Consider the following 27,295-nt stretch of genomic DNA (forward strand, 5'->3'; position numbering starts at 1 on the left):
TTTCAAAATCTCATATTTTTCTATTGCTTCGAACTTCTCTTCTCTGTTCCATCAATTTGTATTGTTCTTAGCTCTTCCTCATTTGATACCTCTCTTTCCTATATTAAACTATGTCTAACATGCCTTCTGAGTCTGGTGAGGGAAGTCATATGGCCCCCTTAGCAGTGGTGTTTCCCTTCCATGAGGAGAGTGTTCCTGCCACCATTGAGGATGGAACCTTCCCGTCGGTGGAGGAGATAATTCTACGCAACCCTGATTCCAAATTCGATTTCACCAAATCACCTGATGTTGAACCTGGAGGCTTTTGGTCAGTGATGATGGTGAAGGAATTAGAAGAACTTAAGGCTAAGTTCGATCTTCCCAAACACATTAAATTAGTCTCGGCTGGGTGGGATACGGTGCAGGTCCACCGTCCTAGGTATTGAGCCTTCTACGCCTACCTCTTTCAAGTTGGCTTCTCTCTCTCTCCTTCCGCTGGTAGAGGAATTCTATCGTTAGTACATCATTTTTGCAGCTCAACTCGCGTCATACATTTATAAACTTATAAAAATGCTTACCAAATTTTCCGAGCTAGTCAGGGTCGAGTTGACACTTCGGCACTTAATACATCTGTTCTCCCCTACCTTTTGTAGGGGAACGATGTTGAATCTTTGCCACCTAGGGGGCAAGTACTTAGTGGTAAAGATGGACGACAAAGCCAACCTCCAATTCTGGTTCAACTTTGTTTTTGTCTGAACCGAGGATGTGAAGGTCAATGTCGACGGTTTTGCTGAGGCTTCGAATTATGCTCGTAAGTACATAATTTTCTTGTTTGTAGGTATCTGATTTTTCTCCTGTGCTTGGTCATGGGCTTTGACCTCTTGGCCACTTCTCATGCAGCCAAGACCTCACCTCCTCCTTCGGGTTGCTTACATTTCTGATTGGGTCGATCGGCTCCTCCCTCACACCGTAGCGATTCGTGAGTGGGAAAGTTTCTTCAAGAAGTTTGGGCCTGGTGTCCCTTCAACTGCTATGTTCCTTTTAACATAGGTGTCTTAGTTCTTTCTTTTTTGTTTACTTTTGCTGACCTTTCTCTTTCCTTGTGTTTTCTTAGCTTCAGCCAGGGAATCTTCGAGGAGGTCGAGAGCTCCCGCACCCTCATTTCGAAAAAAAAGCCTACTACGTCCTCGGCTCCCGTCCCTTCTTCGACTGCGACTGATCATGATTTTGTCCCGGTCCCTCCTGTTGCTGCATTTGAATCTATCCCTCATTCAGTCATGTAGACTTCGGCCATGGAGACCTAGGCTTCTCCCTTGTACGCTCTTATAGACGAGGACGACGAACCTTTGCACAGGGATGGAGATTTGATGCCTCATAAGAGGATGGCTGTGGACGCTGGGGGAGAGAGGTCGGTTGCTGCCGATGTAGGAGACTATGGTTTTGTCCTTCGAGAGATGGCCACAGTGTATATCGGGAGAGCCAAGAGGCTAGTCCCGAGGCCATTTGTTTGGAGGATACGGATATTCGACCTATGGGGGATGCGATCGAAGGCATGGTGGGCAGTGACGACCCTGTTCTTCCCAAACACGAAGAGGCCTCATCTTCTGGGGTTGGTACGGGCATACCTTCTTAGACCAATGATAGAGGTAAGGTTGTTGCTGAGGAGGATGTTGGATCCGATTTCGACATGGATGTAGATGAGTTGAGGATGATCGACAAGGGGCTTACTCAACTTGAAATGAGGTTGGAGGGGGTTCAAAACTATTATGATCTTGATAGACCGTACTCGTGGATACCAAGAATATTATCCCTTCCCTTGTCTCTCTTAGTTCTGAAGTTGAGGGTACGACCTTCAAGACTATGAATGACAGCGACCTGTCGAATACCATTGTCAGCCTCACCTTTCGGATAAATACATTTGTTGTTAGTTGTTTTATTTTGGTTTTGTTCTTTCACAGTCTCTAACTTCCTTTGCTTGTTTTGTAGACGGTCGTCTTAGAAGGAGGACTTGAATGCCATAGACAATGAGCTGTTGTGGATGGTAGGGAAGTGCAGCGTGCGGGAGGGGACGTTGAGGAGCAAAGAAGAAGAGCTCGGGCTCAGCAAGGGGGTCGAAGACCAGTGCTGTGATCTCCAAGCTCATGTGGTTTTAGTGCGAGCCCAGCTTGAGAAGTGTCAATTCAGGGTGGAGGCTCTTAGTGGCGAGGTCGCTGAGAAGATGGAGGAGCTAGAGAAGGCGGAGTCCTCTCGATTGGAGGCTTTGAGGATGGCAGAGTCTCTTGAGGTAATGATTCGGACTCTGCATTCAGAGCAAGAAAATGACTTAACAACGATAAGGCTTAAAGAAGAGCAGCTCGATGAGAGGATTGGAGAGTTTGAGAAAGAGACTTTTGGCCTCTACAATCGAGTTGCTGCTCTAGAGGCCGAGAAGGCCCAATTACTGGCACAATCGTCCTCTTCCCATACTTCAGATTTTCCTAATGTTTGAGTTATATGAGAAGTGCATTCATGTCGAGGCCCAGTTAGATGTCTTTCGAGATTTGCATACGGCGGGATTTGTTTCTAAGGCTACTATCGAAGATGTTCGTGTTAAGGCTCGTGAAGCTTGAGTCGCTTGTAGGTATGATCGTGTTACGCCTAAGGCTGGAGAGGACGAGGGGGACAAGGGTGTAGACTGGCTCGAGGAAATACCAGGTATGATGACGCATATCTTTGAGCGGAGGTGGTGATGGCGAAGGTATGGATGGTCAGGGTAGCAATGTTGTTTGAGGGCCAAGTTGGAGAGGATATTGAAGTCCGTAATAGTGGTGACCAGTAGTTTTCTTTTTTGATTTTTTGTGCATTTTTTGCCGGCATCTTCACGAGCCTATTGTAAACAGTTTTAACTATATGAAATAACAAAGTTGTTCCTTGCGTTTTCTTCTCTTCTTGTGCTTTATTTTTTGTGCTTGTGTATATTTTTGTTTCTTTTTTGGGATGTGGCCGAGGGCCAATAAGTGTTTGTTCGAACATAGTCGAACATAATCTTTCGTTAAATTGCGACCGAGGGTTGGTATCTATTTGTTTGATCGTAATCGAGCATGACCTTTCATTAAATCGCGGTCGAGGGACAGTAGGTGTTTGTTTGATCGTAATCAAACGTAACCTTTCGTTAAATCGCAGCCGAGGGTCGGTAGGTGTTTGTTTGATCATAATCGAACATAACCTTTTGTTAGATCACGGCTGAGGGCCAGTAGGTGTTTGTTCGAGCTTAGTCGAACATAACCTTTTGTTAAATCGCGACTAAGGGCCGGTAGATATTTGTTCGAGCTTGGTCGAACATAACCTTTCATTAAATCGTGGCTGAGGTTATTTGTACGAGTTTGGTCAAACATAACCTTTCATTAAATTGCGGTCGAGGGCCGGTAAGTGTTTGTTTAAGCTTGGTCGAACATAACCTTTCGTTAATTGCGGTCGAGGGCTGGTAGGTATTTGTTTGAGCTTAGTCGACTATAACATTTTGTTAAATGGCGGTTGAGGGCCGATAGGTGTTTGTTCGAGCTTAGTTGAACATAACCTTAACACGAAAAAAGTGTGCTAATAAGCGTAAGTTTCTTATTGCTTTGACATTGTTGCTTTGGTTACATACATGGAGAAATTTACATATTTTTGGGTGTTGTCTAGCATTTCAGTACCAGTCCCAGTCTATCTAGTCGCTTCATTGGTTGACCTAGAGAGTATTAAGAGGTTGAGAAATGAAATAGTAACCACGACCCTACCTTCACATACTTCGACTCAAAGCGTTCCCTTTGCCGCCTCGTTAAAACCCTCCTTGAGAAAACCAAATGGGACAAAACTCAAGCGAGGAAAAAAAGAGTACGACTTGGGAAACGCCTTTTCTCTCAGAACTTGAAGTATTTGAGGTTATTCCAGTTGTTTTGTAGTAGCTTTCCTTCCATTGTCTCTAGTTGGAACGTACCCTTGTTCGCTTTGGCTGTGATTTTGTACGGACCATCCCAGTTTGTTCCAAACTTGCCTTCTCGGGGATCTTTACTCGCTTGAGTTTTGGCTTTCAGTACATAGTCCCCGACTTTAAGCGACCAGACCTTTGCTTTCTAGTTGTAATAACGTTCTGCTTGTTGTTTTTGGGCGACCATTCTTATGTAGGCCATGTCTCTTCGTTTGTCAATTTCATTGAGTTCATTCCTTTTACTCTCGCCGTTGCCCATGCCGCTTTCATGGGAGTACCTTAGGTTGGGTTCTCTGACCTTGACTGGTATTACTGCCTCAGTCCCATAGACTAAAAAGTAGAATGTCTCTCCTATGCTCGTCTTCAGAGTTGTTCGATATGCCCATAATATTTCTGGTAGCATTTATGGCCCTTGTCCCTTAGCGTCTTTGAGATTTTTCTTCATGATGTTTAGTATAGACTTATTGGAGAACTCTTCTTGCCCGTTACCCGCTGGATAGTATGGGGTTGAGAGTATCCTCTTGATATACCATTTCTCAAGGAATTCGGCGATTTTCTTCCTTGTGAACTGTGGTCCGTTGTCATAGTTGATTTCCTTGGGTAGGCTGAATCGGCATATGATGTTTATCCATATAGAAGTGATTACCTCATGTTCCCGTATTTGGGTGAATGCTCCTACTTCCACCCATTTAGAGAAATAGTCAGATAAAACCAAAACAAACCATACATTACCTCTCCCGGCTAGGAGGGGGCCATGATGATCATTCCCATTTGATAAACGGTCAAGGGGAGGTGACCGAGTGGAGATGTTTTCCTTCTTGGTAAATCATTGGGGCATACTTTTGGCACTGTTTGCATTTCCTCATGATGTCTACGACATCCTTTTTTATGATGGTCCAGTAGAAACCCGCCCGTATGAGGCATCTGACCAGTGCTCGATTGCCGTAATAAGTTCCGTAGTGGACTTCATGGACTTTTTCGAGGACGCGCTAGGTTTGGTTCGGGCCTAAGCACTTCGCTAGAGGGCCACTGTATGTCCTCTTATATAGGTCTCTATGAAGGAGACTATATCTGGCTGCTTGCATTCGTAGTTTCCTTGCCTTTTTTGTCAATAGGGAGTGTGCCACCCTGCAATATGCGATAATGCGATTGCACCAATCCCAAGTTAAGTTAATGGGTCTTACCTCAATGTGGTCTAGTGATGAGTTGAGGAGGTGGACTACGTTTTTATCTCCAATTGTGATGATTTTGGTAGCTGCGGCTAGTTTGGCGAGGCCATCTACTTCGGCATTCTGTGCTCGTGGGATTTGATCGGTCTAGCATTCGTCGAATAGAGTTAATAGCTTGCAGATTTTGGTCTAGTATTTTTGCAATCTTTGTTCCTTGATTTGGAAAGTCCCTATGACTTGGTTGACTACGAGCTAGGAGTCACAATAGAGTTTCAACCGTTTCGCCCCATATTTGAGTGCTAGCCTTAACCCTACAATTACGGCCTCATACTCGGCCTCATTGATAGTTATATCCAGGCACTTTAGGGACTGGAAAATTACTTCACCTGTTGGGACCTTGAGTACTAGTCCCAGTATGGACCTTGATACATTGTATAGGACCCAGAGGTCTTGTGTTTGGAGGGAAGCTTTGACATCTTCCCTTTCGACTTCAGGCATTATTTTTGCACTGAAGTCGGCGACGAAGTCGTCGATCACTTGTGACTTTATCATCATTCACGGCTGGTATGTGATATCGTGCTCACTTAGCTCGATGGCCCATTTGGCAAGTCTTCTCAATAGCTCAGGTTTATGCAAAATGCTCCTCAGGGGAAAAGTTGTGACGACCAAGATGGGGTGGCATTGGAAATAGGGTCTAAGCTTTCGTGAAGCTACAACCAAGGCCAGAGCCAATTTTTCCAGGTGTGGGTACATCATTTTGGCATTGACAAGTGTATGCTAATGTATTAGATATGAGATTGCGTACCTTTGTTTTTGCGGATCAAGACTGCGTTGAATGCTACCTCGAATACGGCTAGATAGATGGGGAGTTACTCCCTAGGTTTGGTTTTTGAAAGCAAGGGTGGTGATGATAGGTATACCTTTATTTCTCGCAGAGCTTGGACGCACTCGGAAGTCAATTCGAGGTTGTTTTCCTTCTTGAGTATGCCAAAATATTTGTGACATCTACTCGACGACCGCGAAATGAACTTTGATAGGGCGATGATACGACCAGTCAACCTTTGGACTTGCTTTTTGGTGGTTAAGAGTTCTGGTATCCCATCGATAGCTTTGATTTGGCCAGGGTTGATCTTGATCCTTCACTGTGACACCAGGAAACCCAAGAATTTTCCTGAGGCTGCGCCAAACGTGCATTTCTTTGGGTTCAGCTTCATTCTGTATTGTTTTAGTATGTTGATAGTGTCTTTCAAATGATCAATGTGATCCTCTGCCCTTTTATACTTGACCAACATATCGTCTATATATACATCCATGGTCTTATCAAGCTGGTCTTTGAATATCTTGGTTACCAACCTTTGATAAGTAGCCCCCATATTTTTAGTCTAAACGGCATGACCCGATAGCAATACGTTCCTTGGTGGGTTATGAACGTGGCTTCTCCTGGTCTTCTTCTTCCATGTGAATTTAATTATAGCCTGAGTAAGCGTCCAAGAAACCCAATAGTTTGTGCCCGGCTGTTACATCGATGAGTTGGTCGATATGCGGTAACGGGAACGAATCCTTCGGACATGCTTTGTTCAAATATATGAAATCCACGCACATACGCCATTTCCTATTTTTCTTTTTGACCATCACTATGTTGGTAATCCATTGGGGTACTTTGACTCCCTAATGGAGCCATTTTCTAATAGTTTTTTCACCTCCTTGCAGATTACATCATTGATGGCGGAGTTGAATTTACTTCTAACTTTCCTTACTAGGGGTGGAATGGGTCGATGTTTAACTTGTGTGTGTCGATTTCCTTTGGGATGCTCGGCATATCTGCATGGCTAAAAGCAAACAAATTTGCATTCGCTATTAAGAATTGACTGAATTTACCTGGTTCTTGGAGTTTACAGCCGATAAAGGCCTTCTTGCTATGATCGTTGAGGTTCAATTGAACGGGTTCAAGGTCTTCTATGGTCAAACTTGTAGCCTCGACCATGTCGGGATCTATGATGACATCCCCGGTTTCTTCTTGCTTCGACCTCAACCCTATTGATTGATATGCCTCTTTTTCTTTGTCTTTTTTCTATTGAATAGTCGTGTTGTCCATGGCAATGCGGTAGCATTCCCCGGACGTGTGTTGTTCTTTGCGTATGCTCATGGTGTTGAGAACTTAATTACTTGGTATAGGCTGGATGGGATAGCTCTCATGGGATGTATCCATGGTCGTCCCACTATGGCGTTTTATGTAGTGGCCTGGTCCATGATGTGGAATGTTAACTCTAGAGTCACGCCGCCGATCAAGACTGAGAGTGTATGTCACGCCCCAACCTCAGGAGGCGCGACCTGCGCTCAATCGAGTGAACCCAACTGAGCAAGCCTTACCATACACTTCCTACGCACCTCGATATGAATAAAGAAACCATACTTTTGTTTATCCATTTAGACGGGGAAAGACAACGCATTCTACATTGATAGTTCATTTTAAACACCACATTAAACCGTAGATGAGTTAGTTTCCAAGATCCCCATAGAGTTACAATTTATAGGCAACATAAGTTTAGAATTACAACATGGTTCATAGACCCATCCAACCCCCGTGCATAACCCACACATATGTCTACGGAGCCTCTAGGATACAAAAGATGAGTTTGACAACGCCGGCAACAAGGCCCCGGCTATACCTCAAAAGTGAAAGTCCACAATACAAAGATATACAATATAGCCCCTTGAAGGAGAAAGTGGCTCACCAAGATCTTGAGAAGAGGGATGCTTCGCTACACATGACCGGCACTATCCGCTATGGAGCCACCTACATTCATTTAAAAAAATGTAGCGCCCCCGACAAAAGGGACGTTAGTACCATGGAATAGTACTAGTATGTATAACTAAACACCATCAAATTAGAAAGAACTTTCATACACAAATAAGGAAATCACAGGTATTACTCCAAAACTTTAAACGATCACAACATTATCAACATGAAAGAATTACACAACCTTCACATCATGTTTCCATAGCCTTTAGTTGGGCATTTCATACTATTCTACATCATTCAATCCGATCTCGACCCGATCAGCTAGGCCTTCTCCCGGAGACATTACCAATATTCTATTCACACTTTCCAGTTTCAATCATCAATGCATAACCGACATGTGTATATGTCATGGCATCCGAACACGGCCCGATCGGCTAGGCCGCCTTACCGAGGCATTACCATTTCCATTATTCATCTTACTCCAATCTTTGGTTACACATGTATTAGTTTACCGGCACTTGGGCCACAATTTTCACATTCCATAATTCACATTTCACATTGTTCCCATTTTCAACATTAGGTTTGTAATTCAAGAGAGTATGGCACACAAGAGCAAATAAGGTTGTAGGCGTAGATGAGACTTCATGTAAATGGCACAACAACACACTTCAATTTCAATCTAAGGTATAAGCATTTCAATACATGATTCATAGTCCTTGCACCTTTTCAAATTATCAAGAATAGCATGTTGATCAATTTGAGACACAGTTTCCACGCATATAAGGTTGAATCACCAAGTCAAGTGAAATAGCAATCAATACAACAATTCAATTTAATCTTATCGTAATCACACAACCAACGATGAAGCTCAATTTCTAAAAGACGGGGTTTTAGCCATACATACCTCAATAAAGCTTTCCTTATTCCTTACAAAATTTTGGAACTTTTTGCACTTCGATCTATTGTGTAAGAATTACAAATTAAACCAAGAATTAGAGACAAGATTGAGATTCTAGCTTGTTTTGAGCATACTATCAAACACTAAAGGTGCATTGTGATCTTAGGCCCTTTTGAGAGAAATTTCTATCATTTTATACCCCAATTGCTTTCTTTTTAGTTCACTACCTCCAAATATTCTATGGTGTGATATGCATGCAAGAAATTCATTCTTATACCCCATGAATTACTTCATTAGTGATCCCTTATTGCTAATCATAGGAATAAGAGCTAAGGTAATGAAGTCTTACCTCTTGGGATGAAGATTTAGATGCCCTCACTTGATCATCTTCAAAGATTTGGCAAGGTTTCATGGAGTAATTTGATGGAAAGCACTTCCCTCTCTAAGACCCTCTGTCTCTCTCTCTCTAAAAGTATCAGGAAATATGCTCAAAATGAGTTATAACACCGAATATATCGATAAGGGGTCGGGCTTAAAATTTAGAAAATTGGAGCCCCGAGTCAGGTCTGCGATCGCATTTGTGATCGCAAAGTAGAAATGCGGCCCGCATAATGGACCACAAAAGTGCTCCCAAAATCTGAACATTCTGTCTAGGTATGCGGCAGAAATGCGGTTCGCATACCCATTCTGCGGTCGCATAATGCACCGCAGAACTGCTCCTTACAAAATCCCAAGGAAATTATACGACGACTATGCGGTCCGCATATTGATTATGCGGTCCGCATATTGATTATGCGATCGAATAATGAACCGCATATTTAACCTCAAATTTGACTAACATATTGACTCACTTTGCGGTGACTATGCCCCCTATGCGGTCCGCATACCTGATATGCGACCTCATTTTCGACCGCAACATCGCACTTCTCTGGAAAACATTATTTCTTGACTTTTTAATGCACTTTTCAATCCAAAGGGGTTCGAACCATGGCGAGCTTGCTCGCCGCGAAGAATTTTTATGAATCCTAACACATGCTCCTAACTTGGCACCACGGGATTCGGGGTTATGAGTAGGAAATTCACGGGGCCTTACAGTGTAATTTCCCCGGATATTTGCTCAATTGCATTATTAAAACTGGTTAGCGTGATGCAACACAACACTAACTTATCCTCGAGCCTCATTTGGGTAAGGACTAGAGGATGGATAATGTATGCACCACTTCCATCGTCCACCATGATACGTTTGACATCGGTATCTAAAATGCGTAAAGTAATAACAAGGGCATCATTATGAGGGAAAGTCAAACCGTTGGCATCCGACTCATCGAAGATGATACTTTCTTCGAGTCCGTAGTACTGTTCGCGGGTGATAGACCGATTGAGTTTGTGAGTGGTGGTAAAATTCACATTATAGATAGAGGCGTTGTTGCTACCGCCGATGATCATGTTGATGGTATGAGCTGGCGATGGTAGGCCTTGATGTTCAGGTCCTCTGGCAAAGTTGGTCCTTCCCTTATCGCTTAACAACTCTTTGAGGTGCCCTTGCCGTAACATGTTTACGACTTCCTGTGTGAGAGCGATGCAATCTTCTATTTTGTGTCTGCTTTCCTGGTGGAACTCACAGAGGGCATCAGAGTTTCAAGTGTTCTGATTTGATCTCATCTTTGGCGGCCACTTCACTTTTGTTTCGAGTTTCTCAAGAGCGTAGACTATTTTTGTAGGCGACACACAAAATTATGAGCATATAATAAAGGAGGCATACCTCTTTCGTTCCGATGAGTCCTTGTCCTTGGTCTGGATGGGCCTTCTTTATAACGAAGGGAGGGTGTGGCGGCCGCCCTGATATATGGTTGGTGTTGTTCCCTGTTAAGTTGCAGAATCGGATGATCTCTTCTGGTACTATCTCTTCGTTCTTTTCTGGATTCGGCTTGTACTGAGGTTAGCTAGTGAGTTAGTCCGTTGAGATCGTCCTCGTCTGCTCGGGCCTCAGCATAATAAGCATTGTGGATTTCATCCCAAGTGATTATAGGATACTTCATCAATCGGCTCAATAGTTTCCTAGTTGCTCTTGAACCCTCTCTACTCAGCCCGTTCTGAAAAGATGCGACTGCCATCCCTTCAGTTACATTTTGCAAAGTCAGTCTTACTCTGTTGAACTGGGCGAGAAAGTCCCTTAGTCCCTCTCCCAAGGACTACCTAATAGAAAATATTTCATTCACTCTCGCCTCGGCCTTCTTCGCTCCAGCATGGGCGGTTACGAACTTATCGGCCATTTCTTCAAAAGTTTCTATGGAGTGGGTTGGTAGCTGTGATACCATGTTAATTCCCCTCCCGTGAGGGTTTCGCCAAACTTCTTCAACCAAATGGAGGACACTTGTTCCTTGGCGAGGTTATTGCCTTTCGCGACGGTGACGTAATGAGTCACCTGATCTTTAGGATCGGACGTTCCATCGTATATCCTAAGGTAGGGTGGCATTTTAAAGGTCTTTGGTATGGCATGTGGGACTGCATCATCGTTATACGGCTGCTCTATGAACCTGCTGGCATCCCTTTTTGGCAGCAGCTTGAGAGCGCCCAGTATCTTGTCAAATCGTTCTTGGTGTTCTTTCATCTGGTCTTGGAGTGCCTTGTTCTTATTCTCCATTCTTCCATCCTCTTTAGAATGGCAGCGAAGACGTTGTCACTTGTAAAAGCAGTAACGTTGTGAATTATACCTACCGTTCGAGGGAGGCTCGGTTGCACTGCTCGTCTATTTGTTGTATCATACAGGCCCTTGCAATTTCTGCAGTCACACTTGGAGCGGGTTTGTTGAGGACGCTTGCTAGTGTGTCGGTCAGCCATGCCTCAAGGAGGTTTTTCACAGCTGGGGCGTCGCCTCCTATGTAGACGTGGAGGCCCCTTTTTCGCTGGATTTTGTTATGATGCGGTGCGGGGGTGGTGACCTCTCTCGCCTAGGACACGTGCTAGGCGTCGTGTCCTCACCTACTATTTCACATCATTTGTTGATGATATTCGTGAGGTTGGTTGGGAAGCAAATTGTTATTTTTATCCTTTCTCCTTGGTTACCTGCCATGTAGGATTTTATTTACACAATGAAAGGAGATTTCGGGGTTTTTTGACGTTAGTGACTTGCATTAATTGTATATCTAGGGGAAACTAAATATTTACCTAAAAATATTTCCACAGATGGCGCCAAATTGTTGGACCAAAAATATAGATCTTGGTTCAAATAATTAAGTTTATATAAATAAGGGTTAATCTTAGCTAACAATAATATCCCTAGATGGGGCTCCAGAAGAAGCAACAGATACTATGTAGATATAGTCGGACAGTGGTAGTAGCATTCAATAAAATTTCTAGAAATCAGAGGCAATAATGTAGCATTCAATATCAATAAATAGCAATAAATGACATTTAAATAAATAGAATGAAAGAGTCACCCAAGAAAGGATTGAATAAGTGGATGTTCTTTCTGACAATGATGAATGATAGATAATCCCTTGTTCCCTTGAATATTTGAGTCATTCTCGTATCTTGTGGAAAAGTATAGAGAAGAATCTTACTGAAAAGATGATGTTTGTATCTTAGAAAATGAGATATGATTCGCTTTCTCGAGTCAAAGTATATTTTTTACAAATGATTATCACATGTCCCCTATCATAGTATCCGTTTCTATTTATAAGGAACATGCTCCTAAAAAATCCTAATAATATAAGTGCAGAGAACATCCACTATAATATTCTCTATAATATCCTATCTTGGAACTAGCCATTATTATTCCGTTAAAAGTACTCGACCTCGGCCTCGGCCTCGACCTTTGTTGACTCCTCGACTTCGTCCCTTGCTGACTCTTCGACCACAGACTTCACCACTTCTTCGGCCATTTCGACAAACGACGACTTAAGAAATCTTCCCTCAGTACTATCTTGGTTGTAAAGATATGAGCAAACCTCACTCGCCATCAAAATAAAATTTTCAGAATTAACAATTTGAATGTCTAAAGATGAAAAGTATAGAAGATCAAGTATGAGCAAGAAACAAACCAAAATTCAGCAAAATGCTTTTTGGTATTATAAATGGACTATTATCGCTTTATTTATAAACAGACAATTACTTAAGATGTTTAATTTGGGAAATAGAGCCACATAATTTTTGGACCAAAAATATAGATCTTGATTCAAACAATGAAGTTTAAATAAATAAGAGTTAATCTTAGCTAACAACAACATCCCTAGATGGGGCTCATGAAGAAGCAACAGATGGATTCAATATCAATGAATAGCAATAAATTACATTTAAGTAAATAGAATGAATGAGTCACCCAAGAAAGAATGTAATAAGTGGATGTTCTTTATTACAATGATGAATGATAGATAATCCATTAAATATTTGAGTTATTCTCAAATCTAGTGAAAAAGTATAGACAAGAATCTTTGTGAAAAGGTGATATTTGTATCTTAGCAAATGAGATCCGATTTTCTTTCTCGAGTCAAAGTGTGTTTTTTACAAAAGAATATCACATGTCCCCTATTATAGTATCTTCTTACTTTTTTAGGGAACATGCTCCTAAAAACCTTAATAGTACAAGTGTATAGAATATCCACTATAATATTCTCTGTAATATCCTATCTTGGAACTAGCAGTTATAACTCCGTCAAAAAATACTCGACCTTGGGCTCGATCTTTGTTGATTCCTCGACTTCGTCCCATGTTAACTCTTCGACCACAGACTTCCCCGCTTCTTGGGCCATTTTGACAAATGACGACTTATGAACTCTTCCCCAAGTACTATCTTGGGTTAAATATTCAATAGATAGATTTCGATCCAGACAATAATATTCTCATATGTAACTAAAAGCAACATTTTGGCAACAATAGTTTCAAGAGAGAACGTCCAATATTGCTGCTATAACTGTAACAGTAGCAACAACGAATATCTAGAGAAAGAACGTTTCAACATACTTTAACAAACGCACCTTTCTAGCGGTTAGAAGTTTGAGATGTACTGCTTTTAAGTAGTGAATAAATTAAATAATCATTTCACTTGAAATACTTTTCAAAAATATTTTATAATATTCGAATAATAATTAAATTATTATTTACAAATACTGAAATACTATCATTTATAGTCAAACAAAGTTATAGAAACCTTTTTAATCCCCCCACCCCCACCCCCACCCCCCACCCCCAACAAAAAATCCCCAAACCAGCTCCCCGTCATTCTATTTTGTTTTTCTACTTTTATTGGATTACAAATTTGGGCATCATGATCAGTATTATTTGCGGTTCATCCCTCCGTATCACACGACTCAATAAGATGCACGGCTAGAAATTCGGCAAAAATCGACCAAGTTCGATCGATCAATTTTGGTCAGTCAAAAAATCGGCCAAAAAATCGATCAAAGTTGATCAGTTTTTCAAAATATTTTATTTTTTAATTTTTTTTACGAAACCGACCAAAGTTGGTCGGTTTTCTTTGGTGCAAAATTTTATTTTATTTTTGGGACCAAAATATTTGGTGCAAAAGTTGGTCGGTTTTCAAAATATTTTATTTTTGGGACCAAAGTTGAGTCCCGCAAAATTTATTTTTCAAGAAACCGACCAACTTTGATCAATTTTTCAATTAAAATAAATTAATATTAATATTAAAAAAATCGGCAAAAATTGCTCGGTTAATTCGGCCGGTCATTTTAAAAAATCGATCAACTTTGATCGGTAATTTATTTTTTAATAAAATCGACCAACTTCGGTCGGTTATTTTCGTGCGAAAATACAATTAAAGAGTATAAATTAAATAAAAGACAGTCTTAAAACAAAATGCACCAATGGTCTAGTGGTAGAATAGTATCCTGCCAAGTATAGACTCCGATTCGATTCCCAGATGGTGAATCTTTTGATTACATAATTAAAATACCGACCAACTTTGGTCCTTTTTTTTTTTGCAATATTATTTTTTAAATTTAATTGACCGACCAAAGTTGGTTGGTAATTTCCGACAAACTTTGGTCGGTATGCCTTTCCGGCCATCAAAATACCGTTCACACGTAAATGGTCGTATTTTGGACGGTTATTGGCCAGTACTAACTAGCTTTGATCGATTTTTTTAGTCGGTTTTTGCCGAATTTCTAATAGCGATGGATTGCATAAATCTTAACACTCTATCTTTTTTTTGGCTTAATTTTAACCCTTCAGATAATTCTTTCAGCTGCCAAGAAATAGGCTTTAATTTATTAGTGTCGCCTGCCTTCAGTATTCAATTCTTTGGCAGTTAAATTTGAACCTATTAAATTCTCCAATTTATGGTAGAAACTTATATATGAGTCCGGAATCAAAGTAACGCAAAGTGTAACTTGAAGAACCAAAGTAACGTAAAAAAAAAACAAAGAACCAAGTAAATGTAGCACGTGACTAACATGCGCTATACCCTCTTGGTCAAACGTCCCAGGCTAACGGCCATCTGGTCAACTTTGATAGGATATAGCGCATGTTAGGCATATTCTATACCTGTCCTTTTACATGCCAACCTTATCTATAATAATTCCCCTGTACTTACAAATCCTTCCAACTGTTCATTTATCATCTACTTAAATCGGACCCGTATTCATGTAGAGCTAACATTTTATTATGTTGATACGAATTTGCCTTTGTTTTTTTATCTTTATTATAATTTTTAGTAGTCTTTAAACAATGACGGATGAAAGATGAATTAGGTTTGCATTATATTGGGAGCGGTGAGATTGTGCTGGATAATAACTCGGCACTATAGTTTTTCTCATGCAACTAGTGTTAAGTTGCGCTAGTACCACATATTAGTTGCTCTGTTATGTTCAAAAATGGGTGCTAATAGGTGTTTGATGAACTTAAGGTAATTGAAAGATTTTCATATTCAATTACTTCACCAGGTGTGAGTTATTATGCCAAGTTCAAATTCATAATAGTGAAACTTTGCAAGAATTTTTAAGGGCTCCGGATGAACATAGGAATTTACTTGCGGTAAGAATTCTTAAAATGTATTTAATCTTAGAAGATATGAACGGGAATGAAGTTTTGTGTACTCCGACTAACACCCAACCCTCTGAGGATGTTTTTAGAGCTGTTTTATTAGAATAAGTACCATGTCAACGAGTTTGGCCTGATCTGAACCTATCTCTATCGAATGGGGAACCAAAACACAACTTCTCGTCTATGCATGAACAATCAAACTACGGTGGGACGATAAATGGCAGACTTCACAGTCCAATTGGTAAAGACATATTCAATGTCTATAGTATCACTCTTTTATGCTTATATTAATATTATGTTTGCTTTTTTATAAGGCGTATTGGCCCGATATTAATTTTTCAAATGAAGCCTTTACAAGTTACAAACAAACGTACAAAGTTAGGACTTTCTCTATTCTTGGAGGGAGGGTCATGTTGTTACATCTACGAGCCAATAAAAAAGGCATAATAAGGCGCCACATACAAATTATAAATGATAATTTTAAACCGTAAATTAATTAATTAATATTTTATAGGTTCAACATATTTATTATTTGATTGCTTGTATAAGGAAAACGATCATGTGTTAACATAATTGAAAGAATAATGATATAGCAGATGCATGGAGTGAAAGAGATAATAGTGACTATGATGATAACACCGATGAGTCGGGCAATGAATCACCCTTTAGGCATGACAAAAATTATGATCATGAGGAGGAACTAGTGGTGACAATGGAGCGTAATGCCACCACTGAGCTGGCTGTGACTGCACAGCCTGCTCTGGCCATGCGGCCACAGGTATACTTGGTACATGTGCAATATCATTCTAAGCATCTTTTCTTTCTTCATCACCTTCAATTTCAACCCGATGTTGATGTTTTCATAAGAGATATGCATGAGATTCGAACAACAATGTGAGATGAAGAAAAGTAGTTGAATAGTTGAAAATGTATACTTTTCAATATAATAGCGAGAATATCCTACAAAAGAGCAGTTAAAAACTTTAGCATCAAACGTTCTAAGGAGTTTGAGGTTGTTGAGTTAACAAAAATAATTTTGAAAGGTGATTTGTCGTTGATGGGAGAAAGGTTGTAAGTGGATGCTTTGTGCAAGGCACTGTGGAAGCAACATGTGGGTGATTGCAAATACATCGGCAGACATATATACACATAATATGGACACATTCAATAAAAATTATTTTAACCTGGATATTGATATGATTGCCTATGTATTGATTTCACAACTTGAGAGTCCATAAGGTACAAGGTAAAACAGTGTATATGTTAGTTTGCATGAGTCCACCAAACCATAGAGTACTTGGTCCTCTACAAGATTCTGCTGAGAATGCTAAAAACAATACGTAAATAAGGCAGAGAATTTTTACGTGGAAAAATCTCACACAAGGGGATCAAAAAACCATGACCTACACCTGTAGGCTTTTAACTTCACTAACTTGTAAAGAACCTATTACAAGCCACTTTGCAATGACTCGTATTGCAAAGGATTTACTCAACTAACTTGTGGTACTCTTACCACAAGCCACTTTCGGCATTGTCCTAGAATTCAATAAAACATATTAAGATATATATTTTAGGCATTTAAACCATCCATTGACGATTGTACACATTTTCGGTCAGTGATCTCTATAGACGGCACACATGTCTATGGGAATATGAGTGATGAACAATAGGTCATTCTAAGCTCTAGCACTTATTACAGTGTCCCGAGGCCTCGATTAGCTCCGTTTAATATTTCTCAATTTGCATGTATAGTCCGTGTCTTTTTTCGGAAAGTTTTTATGTGAAAAATTAATAAAAAAACATGAATTTTATCTTTAAAAATAAATCGAGTTGACTACAGTCAATATTTTTGTGTAAGCGGACCCGGATAGGTATTTTGACGATCCTAGTGTGGTCCGTATTGCGATTTTGGACTTGGACGCATGTTCGAAATTGAATTCGGAAGTCCTAACTTGATTTGACATGATTTGTTGAAAACTAGTAATTTGAAGGTTTAAGGATTTGTGAAGTTTGACCATAAGTTGACTTTATTGTCTATAAAATTTAGTGCAAAACGAAGTAGATTTGATAGAATTCAGACGCTCGGTTGTGAATTTGAAAGTTCTTGAGTTTCTTTGAAAATTTCATGCATTTTGATGTCTGGTTTATAGTTTAAGTGATATTTTGGTATTTCGATCGCGCAAGCGAGTTTGTATGAAGTTATTACACTTATGTGCATGTTTGGTTTAGATACCGAGGGGCTCGGTTGAGTTTCATATAGGCTACGGATCATTTTTGGACTTAGAGATTGCAGCTTCAGCTAGTTTTCTGGTGTCTGGTGCAACATGCTTCTCGATCGCGAAGCCTCTCGCAATAACGAAGGGGAATAAGGTTTGGGGAGGACTTCATTCATCGTGAACGCGAGATGCTGCTCGCAAATGCAAAGTAGTGGGGGATTTACCCTTCATGAACGTGACTCTCCTCTTGCGAACGCGTAGTATTAAGGAGGGACCTGGGGGAGCTGGTCAGTTACTCTACGCGAACGCGAGCCTAGGCTTGCGAATGCGAAGGCTAGGGGGACAAGCCATCGCGAATGCGGAGCGTTTCTCATAAACGCAAAGGCCACTCAGGCTGTTGTTCTTCGGGATCGCGTCAGGTCCTTCGCGAACATGAAGAAGACCTGATGCCTAGTGATTTAAAGTTTCAAAAGTAAGGTTTTATCCCGTTTCTCACCATTTTCAAGTTTGAGCTCGGCCTAGAGGCGATTTTGAAAAGGTTTTTCATCCCAACTTCATAGGTTACTAGATTTCAACTTGTTTTCTTACATCTTCATAAAAATCCATTGATTTTAACCTTTAATCTATGTTTTTTCCATGGTAGAAATAAGGGATTCAGGTAGAAATTAAAAAATTTGAGAAATTGATATTTACATCTCAAATTAAGGTTGGATTTTGAAACTAATAACATAATCGGGCTTGGGGATGAATGGGTAATTGGGTTTTGGTCCGAATCTCACGTTTTGACCAAGCGGGCCCGAGGTTGACTTTTGTTGACTTTTTTCAAAATCATTAAAGATTGAATCTTTTCACTCGTGGGTAGTTTCTGAAGCTTATTTTGAATTATTTGAACTATATTTGGTTAGATTTGATTGTTTTGGAGGCTAATTCTAGAGGGAAAATAGCAGTAGAGCATTGATTTGATTGTGGAAGTGAGGTAAGTTTCGTGATTAACCTTAACTTGAGGGATTAAGACTTGTTGGTCTATTTACTATGTGTTTTATGTGTGGGGACAACGTATATGTGAGGTGACGAGTATCTATGTATTATCATTGAGTTAAAGCATGCGGGTGAAAATTATTTCTTTGTATTATATTATTTTGTTAATTATGTTATTCATGCTTATGTTAGATTATTACTTCTTTAATTATTCGTCTCGTATTTATTTCTTATTTTAAAGATGTTGAATGTTTTGGAAAGTTGAAGTTTGATATCATGGCACCATATTTGAAGTTAAATTATTTCCCTGCATCCTCACCGTGTAATAATAATAATACTATGAATTTGAAAAATAAACAACGTGGAGAATGATTAAATTCAAATATGGTGCCATGATATCAAACTTCAACTTCCGAAAATATTCAACAACTTTGAAATAATCAATAAATATGAAACGAATAATCAAAGAAGTAATAATCTAACCTAAGTATGGATATCATAATTAACAAAACAATAAAATACAAAGAAACAAGTTCCACCTGCATGCTGTTACACAACAACAATGCATAAGTACTCGTCACCTCACATATACATTGTTACCATATATAAAACATGTAGAAAATAGACAAACAAGTCATAGTCCCTCAAGTCAAGGTTAACCACGACATTTACCTCACTCCGCAACCAAATCAATGCTCGACCGCGGCTTTTCCTCTAGAATTAGCCTCCAAACCAATCAAATCCAACCAAATATAGTTCAAATAATTCAAAATATGCTTTAGAAACTACCCACAAGTGAAGAAGATTCAACCTTTAATTTTTTGGAAAAAGTCAACAAAAGTCAACCCCGAGCTCGCTTGGTCAAAACCTGAGATTCAGACTAAACCCCGATTACCCATTCACACTAGAGCCCGGTTATGAGATTAGTTCAAAATCCGACCTCAATTTGAGGTCTAAATATCAATTTCTCAAAATTCTCAATTTCTACCTAAATCCCTAATTTCTACCATAGAAAAGAATAGATTAAAGGTTAATATCAATGGGTGATTATGAAATTATAAGGAAACAAGTTAAAATCTACTAACCTATGAAGTTGGGATGAAAACCCTCTTACAATCGCCTCTAGGCCAAGCTCAAACTTGAAAATGGTGAAAAATGACTTAATTCCCGATTTTGGGACCTTTTAAGAACTGGGCGTCAGGTCTTCTTCGCATTTTCGAAGGGCCCGATGCATTCACGAAGAACAGCGGCCCTAATGGCCTACGCGTTCGCGATGGCCTGTCCCCCATGTCCTTCGCATTCGCGAGCTGGGCTCGCATTCGCATAGAGTAACCCCTACCTCCCCCAGATCCTCACCTAAACAATCGCATTCGTGAAGGGTAATCCCTCTGATGCTTTGCATTCGCGGCCACTTCTCCACGTTCGCGTAGAAGAAAACCACCCCATCCCCAAGTTACCCTTTGCGATCACAAGAGTAGCTTCACGATCACGAAGAATAAAACACCAGACATCAGCAACAGCTGAACCAACGGATCCTCTAAGTCCAAAATCGATCCTTAACCTATTCGAAACTCACCCGAGCCCCTCGGGCTCCAACAAACATGCACACAAGTGTAATAACATCATACAAACTTGCTCGCGCTATCGAAACACCAAAATAACACATATTTCTACGATCGGACATCAAAATGCATGAAATTTTCAAATAAACTCAAGAATTTTCAAATTCACAACCGAGCGTCCGAATCATATCAAATCAACTCTGTTTTATACCAAATTTTGCAGACAAATCTTAAATAGTAAAATAAACCTATACCAAGTCGCGGAACCAAAATCTGAACTTGGTAACTATAAAGTCAACCTACGGTCAAACTTCGGAATTCCTTAAACCTTCAAATTACTAATTTTTAACAAATCATGCCAAAACATGTTAGGGACTACCAAATTCGATTCCGGACATACACTCAAGTCCAAAATCACGATACGGATCTACCAGGACCATCAAAATATCGATTTGGGTCCGTTTACACAAAATATTGACCGTAATCAACTCAAATTATTTTTAAGGCTTTAATTCATATTTTCTTTAGTTTTTCACATAAATTTTTTGGAATAAGACATGGAGTGTGCACGTAAATCGAAAAACACTAAACGGAGCTAATCGGGGTCTTAGAATACAAAAATAAATGCCTGAACTCAAAATGACCTATCGTGTCATCACATTATCGTAGCATAAATTTGCATAATATGTCATACTTCTTTATTTTAAAAAAAGAAGCCAAACAACTAAATACAAAAGAAAACATAAAACATACAATCTGCTGAAACAATAACTATTAATGTGCTGAAAATGCAAAATACATATAAACTGTCACGACACAAACCGTAGAGCCGCGATGGGCATCCGGGCCTTATTTGTCGAGTACCAATGTAACGTATCCTTAACCATACTATCATGCGTAAATGGGTGAGAAAGTCCGTCATGAGATAACCTGAACATAACATAAAGAATGCTCGATAAAGGACAACCCCAAAATGATATACAAAAGATATTCGGGCCTACTAGGCCAAACAAAACATCTATATACATGATATTTGTCAAGGAATAAATAAACATCATAAGGTCGGGACAAGCCCCGTCATACCCATCATATGTACATAAGCATACTGACTCCAAAAGGCAACTCCTGAGTAAATGGAGTGCAACAACACCTTCCGTTGAGTTGGCAACCTACAAGGAGGACCGTCAGCCTATCTATTGGGATTTGTGGGTATGAAACACAACGTCCCCATGCAAAAGGGACGTCAATACGAATACAGTACCGAGTATGTAAGGCAGGAAAGCATAAATAAAAATACTAATTTAAAGAGATAGAGAAGATACAACCTGTAACATCTGAGTGCCTCTGAGGGCGACTGACATGAAATGCATGATACACACACATACGTGATAGTATAAAAATTAATAACATGCACTGACGGTGTATATAACTTAAACTCATTCATTTGAAGTGATATATTTCACTTCAATATAACCTACTGTAGGAACTAGACCGCTGATTTTTCTTTCTCTCTAGGTTTGAACTCCATTAAAAAAACTCCATGAATACTCAATTGGCACCAATACTAGAATTAAGATTTTCTGTTGAGATATTTAAGTTTGGAACGTCTCTCCTTGTTTAATTACTTAAGTGTCATCAAATTGCATGTGGGTCAATTAAAGAAAGCTACCCATAAACTTTAGAAGATATAAACAGACAAGGGGAAAAAGCAGAAGAAGAGGAGGAGAAGAAACCTAACTCTAGGGCTTACACAAGGGTACCATAAAAAGTACTAGCAACAGTAGTTAGCTAAAAATATTATCTCTATCCCAAACAAGGCTAAGCAAATTAAAGCAAAAAAGGGGTCCAAAGAATATCACTCCTGATTATTATGGAGCTACTATGACCCTATTTAGAATTTCAAATACGTAAGAGGATCCCACCATAAAAAGCTATAGCTGAGATAATATTACACAAGGCAAGAGAGAGAGGACTCACAATTCTCCTTTTTATCGAGCACTAATAATAATAACAATATGTAGTCCAAGGGCATCAACAAAGAAAGCTTAGATGCGAAGGAACTTCCCCCACTCAAATTACAAAACCCTAAAAATATAGTAGTAGTAGTAGTAAAAACAAAAAGAACGAACGAGAGAAAGAAAATAAAACTAAAACTCTCTATTTCCCCCTTTCCTGCCTTCATCTTCCTTCTCTCTTTTCCTTTCATTTCCTTTCTTTTTATTGGGGCTCTGGTATTCTATTCCCCTCCTCTCTTTACTGTGATTCCTCCACCACATATTTCCAAAAAAATTCATCAACCTTTTACAAAAGAGATAAAGATCAAAGAGATCAAAGAAAGAAACCATGAGTTTCTCATCTTTTCCAGTCTATCTAGATCATCCCAATTTGCAACAGGTATGGCTTTAATCTTAATCACCCCCCCCCCCCATACATCTTCTTCAACTAACAAAAAAAAAAAAGAAGAAGCAGATATTCATATTCTCTACTAGTCTTTTTGTTGAATATACCAAATATAGATGAGTACTTAAGAGTTGTGAAATTCTAACTTTCTTCTTTTTCATCCTCTTGATGTTCTTCAGTTACAGCAGCTAGATCACAATCAACAAGGAAACCCTGGGCTCGAAAATTCCCAGCTTCCAACAGCAGTCCCGCCTGCTCATGTGGGTGGGAGTCCAGGCTCGATCAGGCCTGGTTCCATGGTTGATCGAGCCCGATTAGCAAAGATTCCACTGCCGGAAGCTGGACTAAAGTGCCCGAGGTGTGATTCCTCGAACACTAAGTTCTGCTACTTCAATAATTATAACCTTGCACAGCCCAGACACTTCTGTAAGAGTTGTCGTCGTTACTGGACTAGAGGGGGTGCTCTGAGGAGCGTCCCGGTGGGAGGAGGATGCCGAAGAAACAAGAGAAGCAAAAGCACTAACAACAGCTCAAAGACCGCTGGCGGTAACAACACTGCGGAGAGACAAATAGGTACTACTTCCACTTCAACTAGTGCAAGTCCTTCAAGCTGCAGCAAAGAAATTACTGGCCAACACTTTTCACAGTCATCCACACATTTAACTCCTCTCATGGCTGCCTTCCAAAACCTAAATCATCAATACGGAGGATTTCAGCCTCCTCCTTTGGTTTCTACACAAAACAATGGGGGACTTGGTCATGAAATGGGATTCCAAATAGGGAATAGTACTAACAATTTACAAGCAGCCACTGGAGGATCTGATCATCATCAGTGGAGATTGCCATCTTTGGCAGCCACAAATTTATACCCTTTTCAAGGTGAAGGAATTGAAGCAACACCATCTGGGATTTCTCATCAAGATTCAGTAGTGAGAATGGAAGAAAATAATCAAGGGTTAAATTCCACAAAACAGTTTTTGGGAACTATGGAGAATAATCAATATTGGGGTGGAAATGCATGGACAGGGTTTTCTGGTCTCAACTCCTCTTCAGCTGGCCATCTCCTTTGATTTCATGTAAGCTTGAAACTTGAAGCTTCTACCCTTCTTTTCAATCTTAAGTCAATGTCTACTTCATTAAAAAGAAGAGATGCATGGGTAGCTAGTTTGTGTGGATTGGTCTAAATTAAACATATATATATTGCATATTTGAATCTTTTTTTTGTCTGTTTGTTTCAGTGGACACTTGTAATTTTTTGGAGATTCTTTAACAAGGTTTGTGAAGTCGTTTGTAAGTTCGGATTCTGACATTATAATCTGTTTCCATCAAGTAGTATTGTGATAATATTTAGTAACTCATTTGATATCGTGATCCCAACACTACCTAGCCACATCTGCCTTTGTGTCTCTTTGTTAAGTTCAGATATTCTCAATTTTATCTATATGAAGTTGTATCTCTTGAGTAAAAATACTTACATTAGATTTTCTTATTTAATGGAGTTATATAATCTCATATATTTCAACGTTCATTATCTGAAATCTAAGAGGATAAATTTTAACTTATATTACTATATATTGATCAGTATATGCTGAAGTCTTTCATACACGAATTGTTCCAGCATTCTTGTGATCATGTTTGAACTACTTCTGTATTTCAGCTCGCCACTTGAAATTCTATATTCGGATTAACTTATATCCACGGAAAATTTCTTGAATTTTTATACTATCGATGCAATTTAATTACCTGATGCAAAAGGTTATTTGCCTTATTAATTCCATTTAATAATTGCCTTTTAAATAAGCTGATAGAATAAAACTGGTAAATTTCGGTTGAAATTTTTTCAGACAGAGATGTTGCCGGTCAAAAAAGGAGAAAGCAATGGAACTAAGCTTTTACGATTTTATCTTCAAACCTCAGGAGCCTAGTTATGGGTGCACAGTAATATATATTCTCTTGGTGTACTTCTTCTATATGTATGTGGCTTAAATTCTAAAAGTTTTGCGTAGTATTTTCCTATGATTGAATTTTTGCGAATGATTCTTAATCTATGACAAGATTATTAGTGAGCATTATCTTGTCGGTTGTGAGTGGGATAAGTGAGATGCTTGAAAAGATTTAGAAAGAACACAAAGAGATAAAGTATTAGTCAAAGAAAGAAAACGCCAAAGTTCCACTAAAAACCATGCAACTGTTCTATACCACATGTACTCAAAACACAAGAAAATCCAATCACAGAGAAACTCAAAATTGAAGAAACAAATTAAAGAAGGATTCTCTCATCTCAGAGTCATCATATTCCGTTAAAGAGAGAAGAGAGAATACTATCATTGACATGATATCATCCCCCACGTTCACAGCAGCAAACTACTCTATAGCTAGGTCAAATCAATTATGTTTGTTAATTATAAAGGGATAGTTTGTTGGAGGCAAATCTTCAAGATTCATAATTACATGAACAGAAAAAGCATAGTACTAGTAAAGTATACAACTGGAGAGGTGGTGGTCTAAAAAGATAAAGGCAGCCCAGAGGGAGGAATTTTTAACTTTTGCAAGGACCGATACTACATCTCGAGCAACGAGGGTTTGAATAAAGCGATAAGATTCTGCTGAACTATTAAACTAGGTAAATATGTGTAACAAATAAATGATAACTATTTTACTATCGTAAGTTAAATTTCATTAATACAACAATAATAATAGGCCAGTGCAATTCCACAAGTGAGGTCTGAAGATGGTAATGTGTATGCAGACTGTACCCCCATTGGCGAAGCCAGGAATTTTACTCAGGGTGTTCAAACTTGAAAGAAGTAAAAAAAAAAATCTCTGACAAATGGTATTCAATATATATTATATGCCTCAAAAACCTAATATTTTACCTATATACGCAGTGTAATTTCTGACAAAGGGTGGTCAACCACCCTTGCCATAGTGTAGCTTCGCCCATGCTTACCCTACCTTCAAGAAGCCAAAGAGCCCGTCTTCAGAAGACCATTGGCTTATGAAAGGTAAAAGGAAGGGTAGCAACAAGCACACCATTTAGAAAACTGAAGCAAAAATACAAAACTAAAACTAAGTACTGCAATCAGAAAGCAAAACAAAACCGACAACAAGTAATCACAAAAGTCAAGGAATACAAAAATACACAAATAACACTAACTCATGTACTAAAGCTACTATTACATACAAGGACAACCTTTAGCTACCTATCCTAATTCCTAACCATTTACCTTTATTCTCAACTTCCACCCTTTTCTATCCATGATCATATCCTCAGTGAGCTGGAGCAATGTCATATCTTGCATAATCACCTCTTCCTGATACTTTTTCGGCCTGCCTCTACCTCTCCACTATTAAATTACATTAATAGTGCTAAAAAAATATATATTGTCAGGCTATATACTTAAAAATCCTACTACAAATATTATCATAATAAAGTAGGCTCTCGTTAACCCTATTTCTCTCATCCCCCATTCCCTATTTCCAATCCCAGATAAGAAAAAGGAAAAATAGAAAACTTCAAACCTTTCTCTTGTCTGTTTATTTTAGTAAAGCATTGGATCTAAATGTGGTGATTTATATACTCCATATATGTGTATGTATGTAGGCATGAATATGAGAGAGAGATTTTTATGACGCCCCACCACACCACTGGGCATGGATAAGAGTGATACTGTTTTATCTTTCGGCTTCTCTCTGTTTCCTTCGTCCAGCTTTCGCTTTTTCTACGTACAGCACCTACATCTCTCTCTCTCGTCTTTGAGAGAAGGGTTAGTAAAGGCTTTAGGGCAAACGTTTGTAATAGCAGGAAATTAACTCAATTTGTATATACATTAACAGTGTAAACAATTCACTTATTATGATGATTAGATGTAGTAACTTTAATTTTTTAGATATCCTAATTATGTACTAATAAAATTCTTACACTGCCAATAGCAACACCAATAATAACAACATAAGAAATATACTTCAGTCCCAGTACTAGTTAGAGTCCGCTTTTTGAATCCTCGCTCATCATATTTTTTAATTCAAATTAATCTTAAACCTTTTACACTGCCGGTCATGTATAGAAATTAAATTCGCAGAAGAATATTGTCCCTTATAAGTTACCCAATTAGATTCGAATTTAGCTCCCGTTTGAATATAGATTGTTTTTTCTTTTTAAAAATAAAAATAAAAATATTGTTTGTTCATGAAATTTGATCAGTATTTTAAAAAAAAAATTGAAGAAAAAATTTCAAGTTCCAAAATCTAGTTTGGGTGAATTTTTTTCTTCCACTCACAAAACTTCAACTTTTTATCAAGTAAAATATATGTGCAAATACAACTTCAATTTCCAAAAATTATTGTTAACACAACTTCAAAAACTCTTTTATTGAAATCTATGTCCAAATTATACTAC

At 39.0% G+C, this 27,295-nt stretch overlaps 1 protein-coding gene across 3 annotated transcripts; it reads left to right on the plus strand.

Annotated features, from left to right (window-relative positions):
- Window positions 1-22,542: 22,542 nt before the first annotated feature.
- LOC104224285 (dof zinc finger protein DOF2.4-like) lies at window positions 22,543-24,965 on the plus strand. Of its 3 annotated transcripts, XM_009776123.2 has the most exons (4): window positions 22,543-22,890; window positions 23,076-23,972; window positions 24,135-24,170; window positions 24,741-24,965. In XM_009776123.2, the coding sequence occupies exons 1-2, from the start codon at window positions 22,840-22,842 to the stop codon at window positions 23,964-23,966; spliced, it is 942 nt and encodes a 313-aa protein (XP_009774425.1). In that variant the 5' UTR covers window positions 22,543-22,839; the 3' UTR covers window positions 23,967-23,972; window positions 24,135-24,170; window positions 24,741-24,965. The 3 variants fall into 3 exon arrangements, with proteins under 3 accessions (XP_009774425.1, XP_009774300.1, XP_009774236.1); XM_009775998.2 differs by lacking the exon at window positions 24,135-24,170; XM_009775934.2 differs by lacking the exon at window positions 24,741-24,965 and having other exon boundaries at window positions 23,076-24,259.
- The last annotated feature ends 2,330 nt before the right edge of the window (window positions 24,966-27,295 follow it).

This window comes from Nicotiana sylvestris, chromosome 6, assembly GCF_000393655.2.
Source record: "Nicotiana sylvestris chromosome 6, ASM39365v2, whole genome shotgun sequence".
NCBI lineage: Eukaryota > Viridiplantae > Streptophyta > Magnoliopsida > Solanales > Solanaceae > Nicotiana > Nicotiana sylvestris.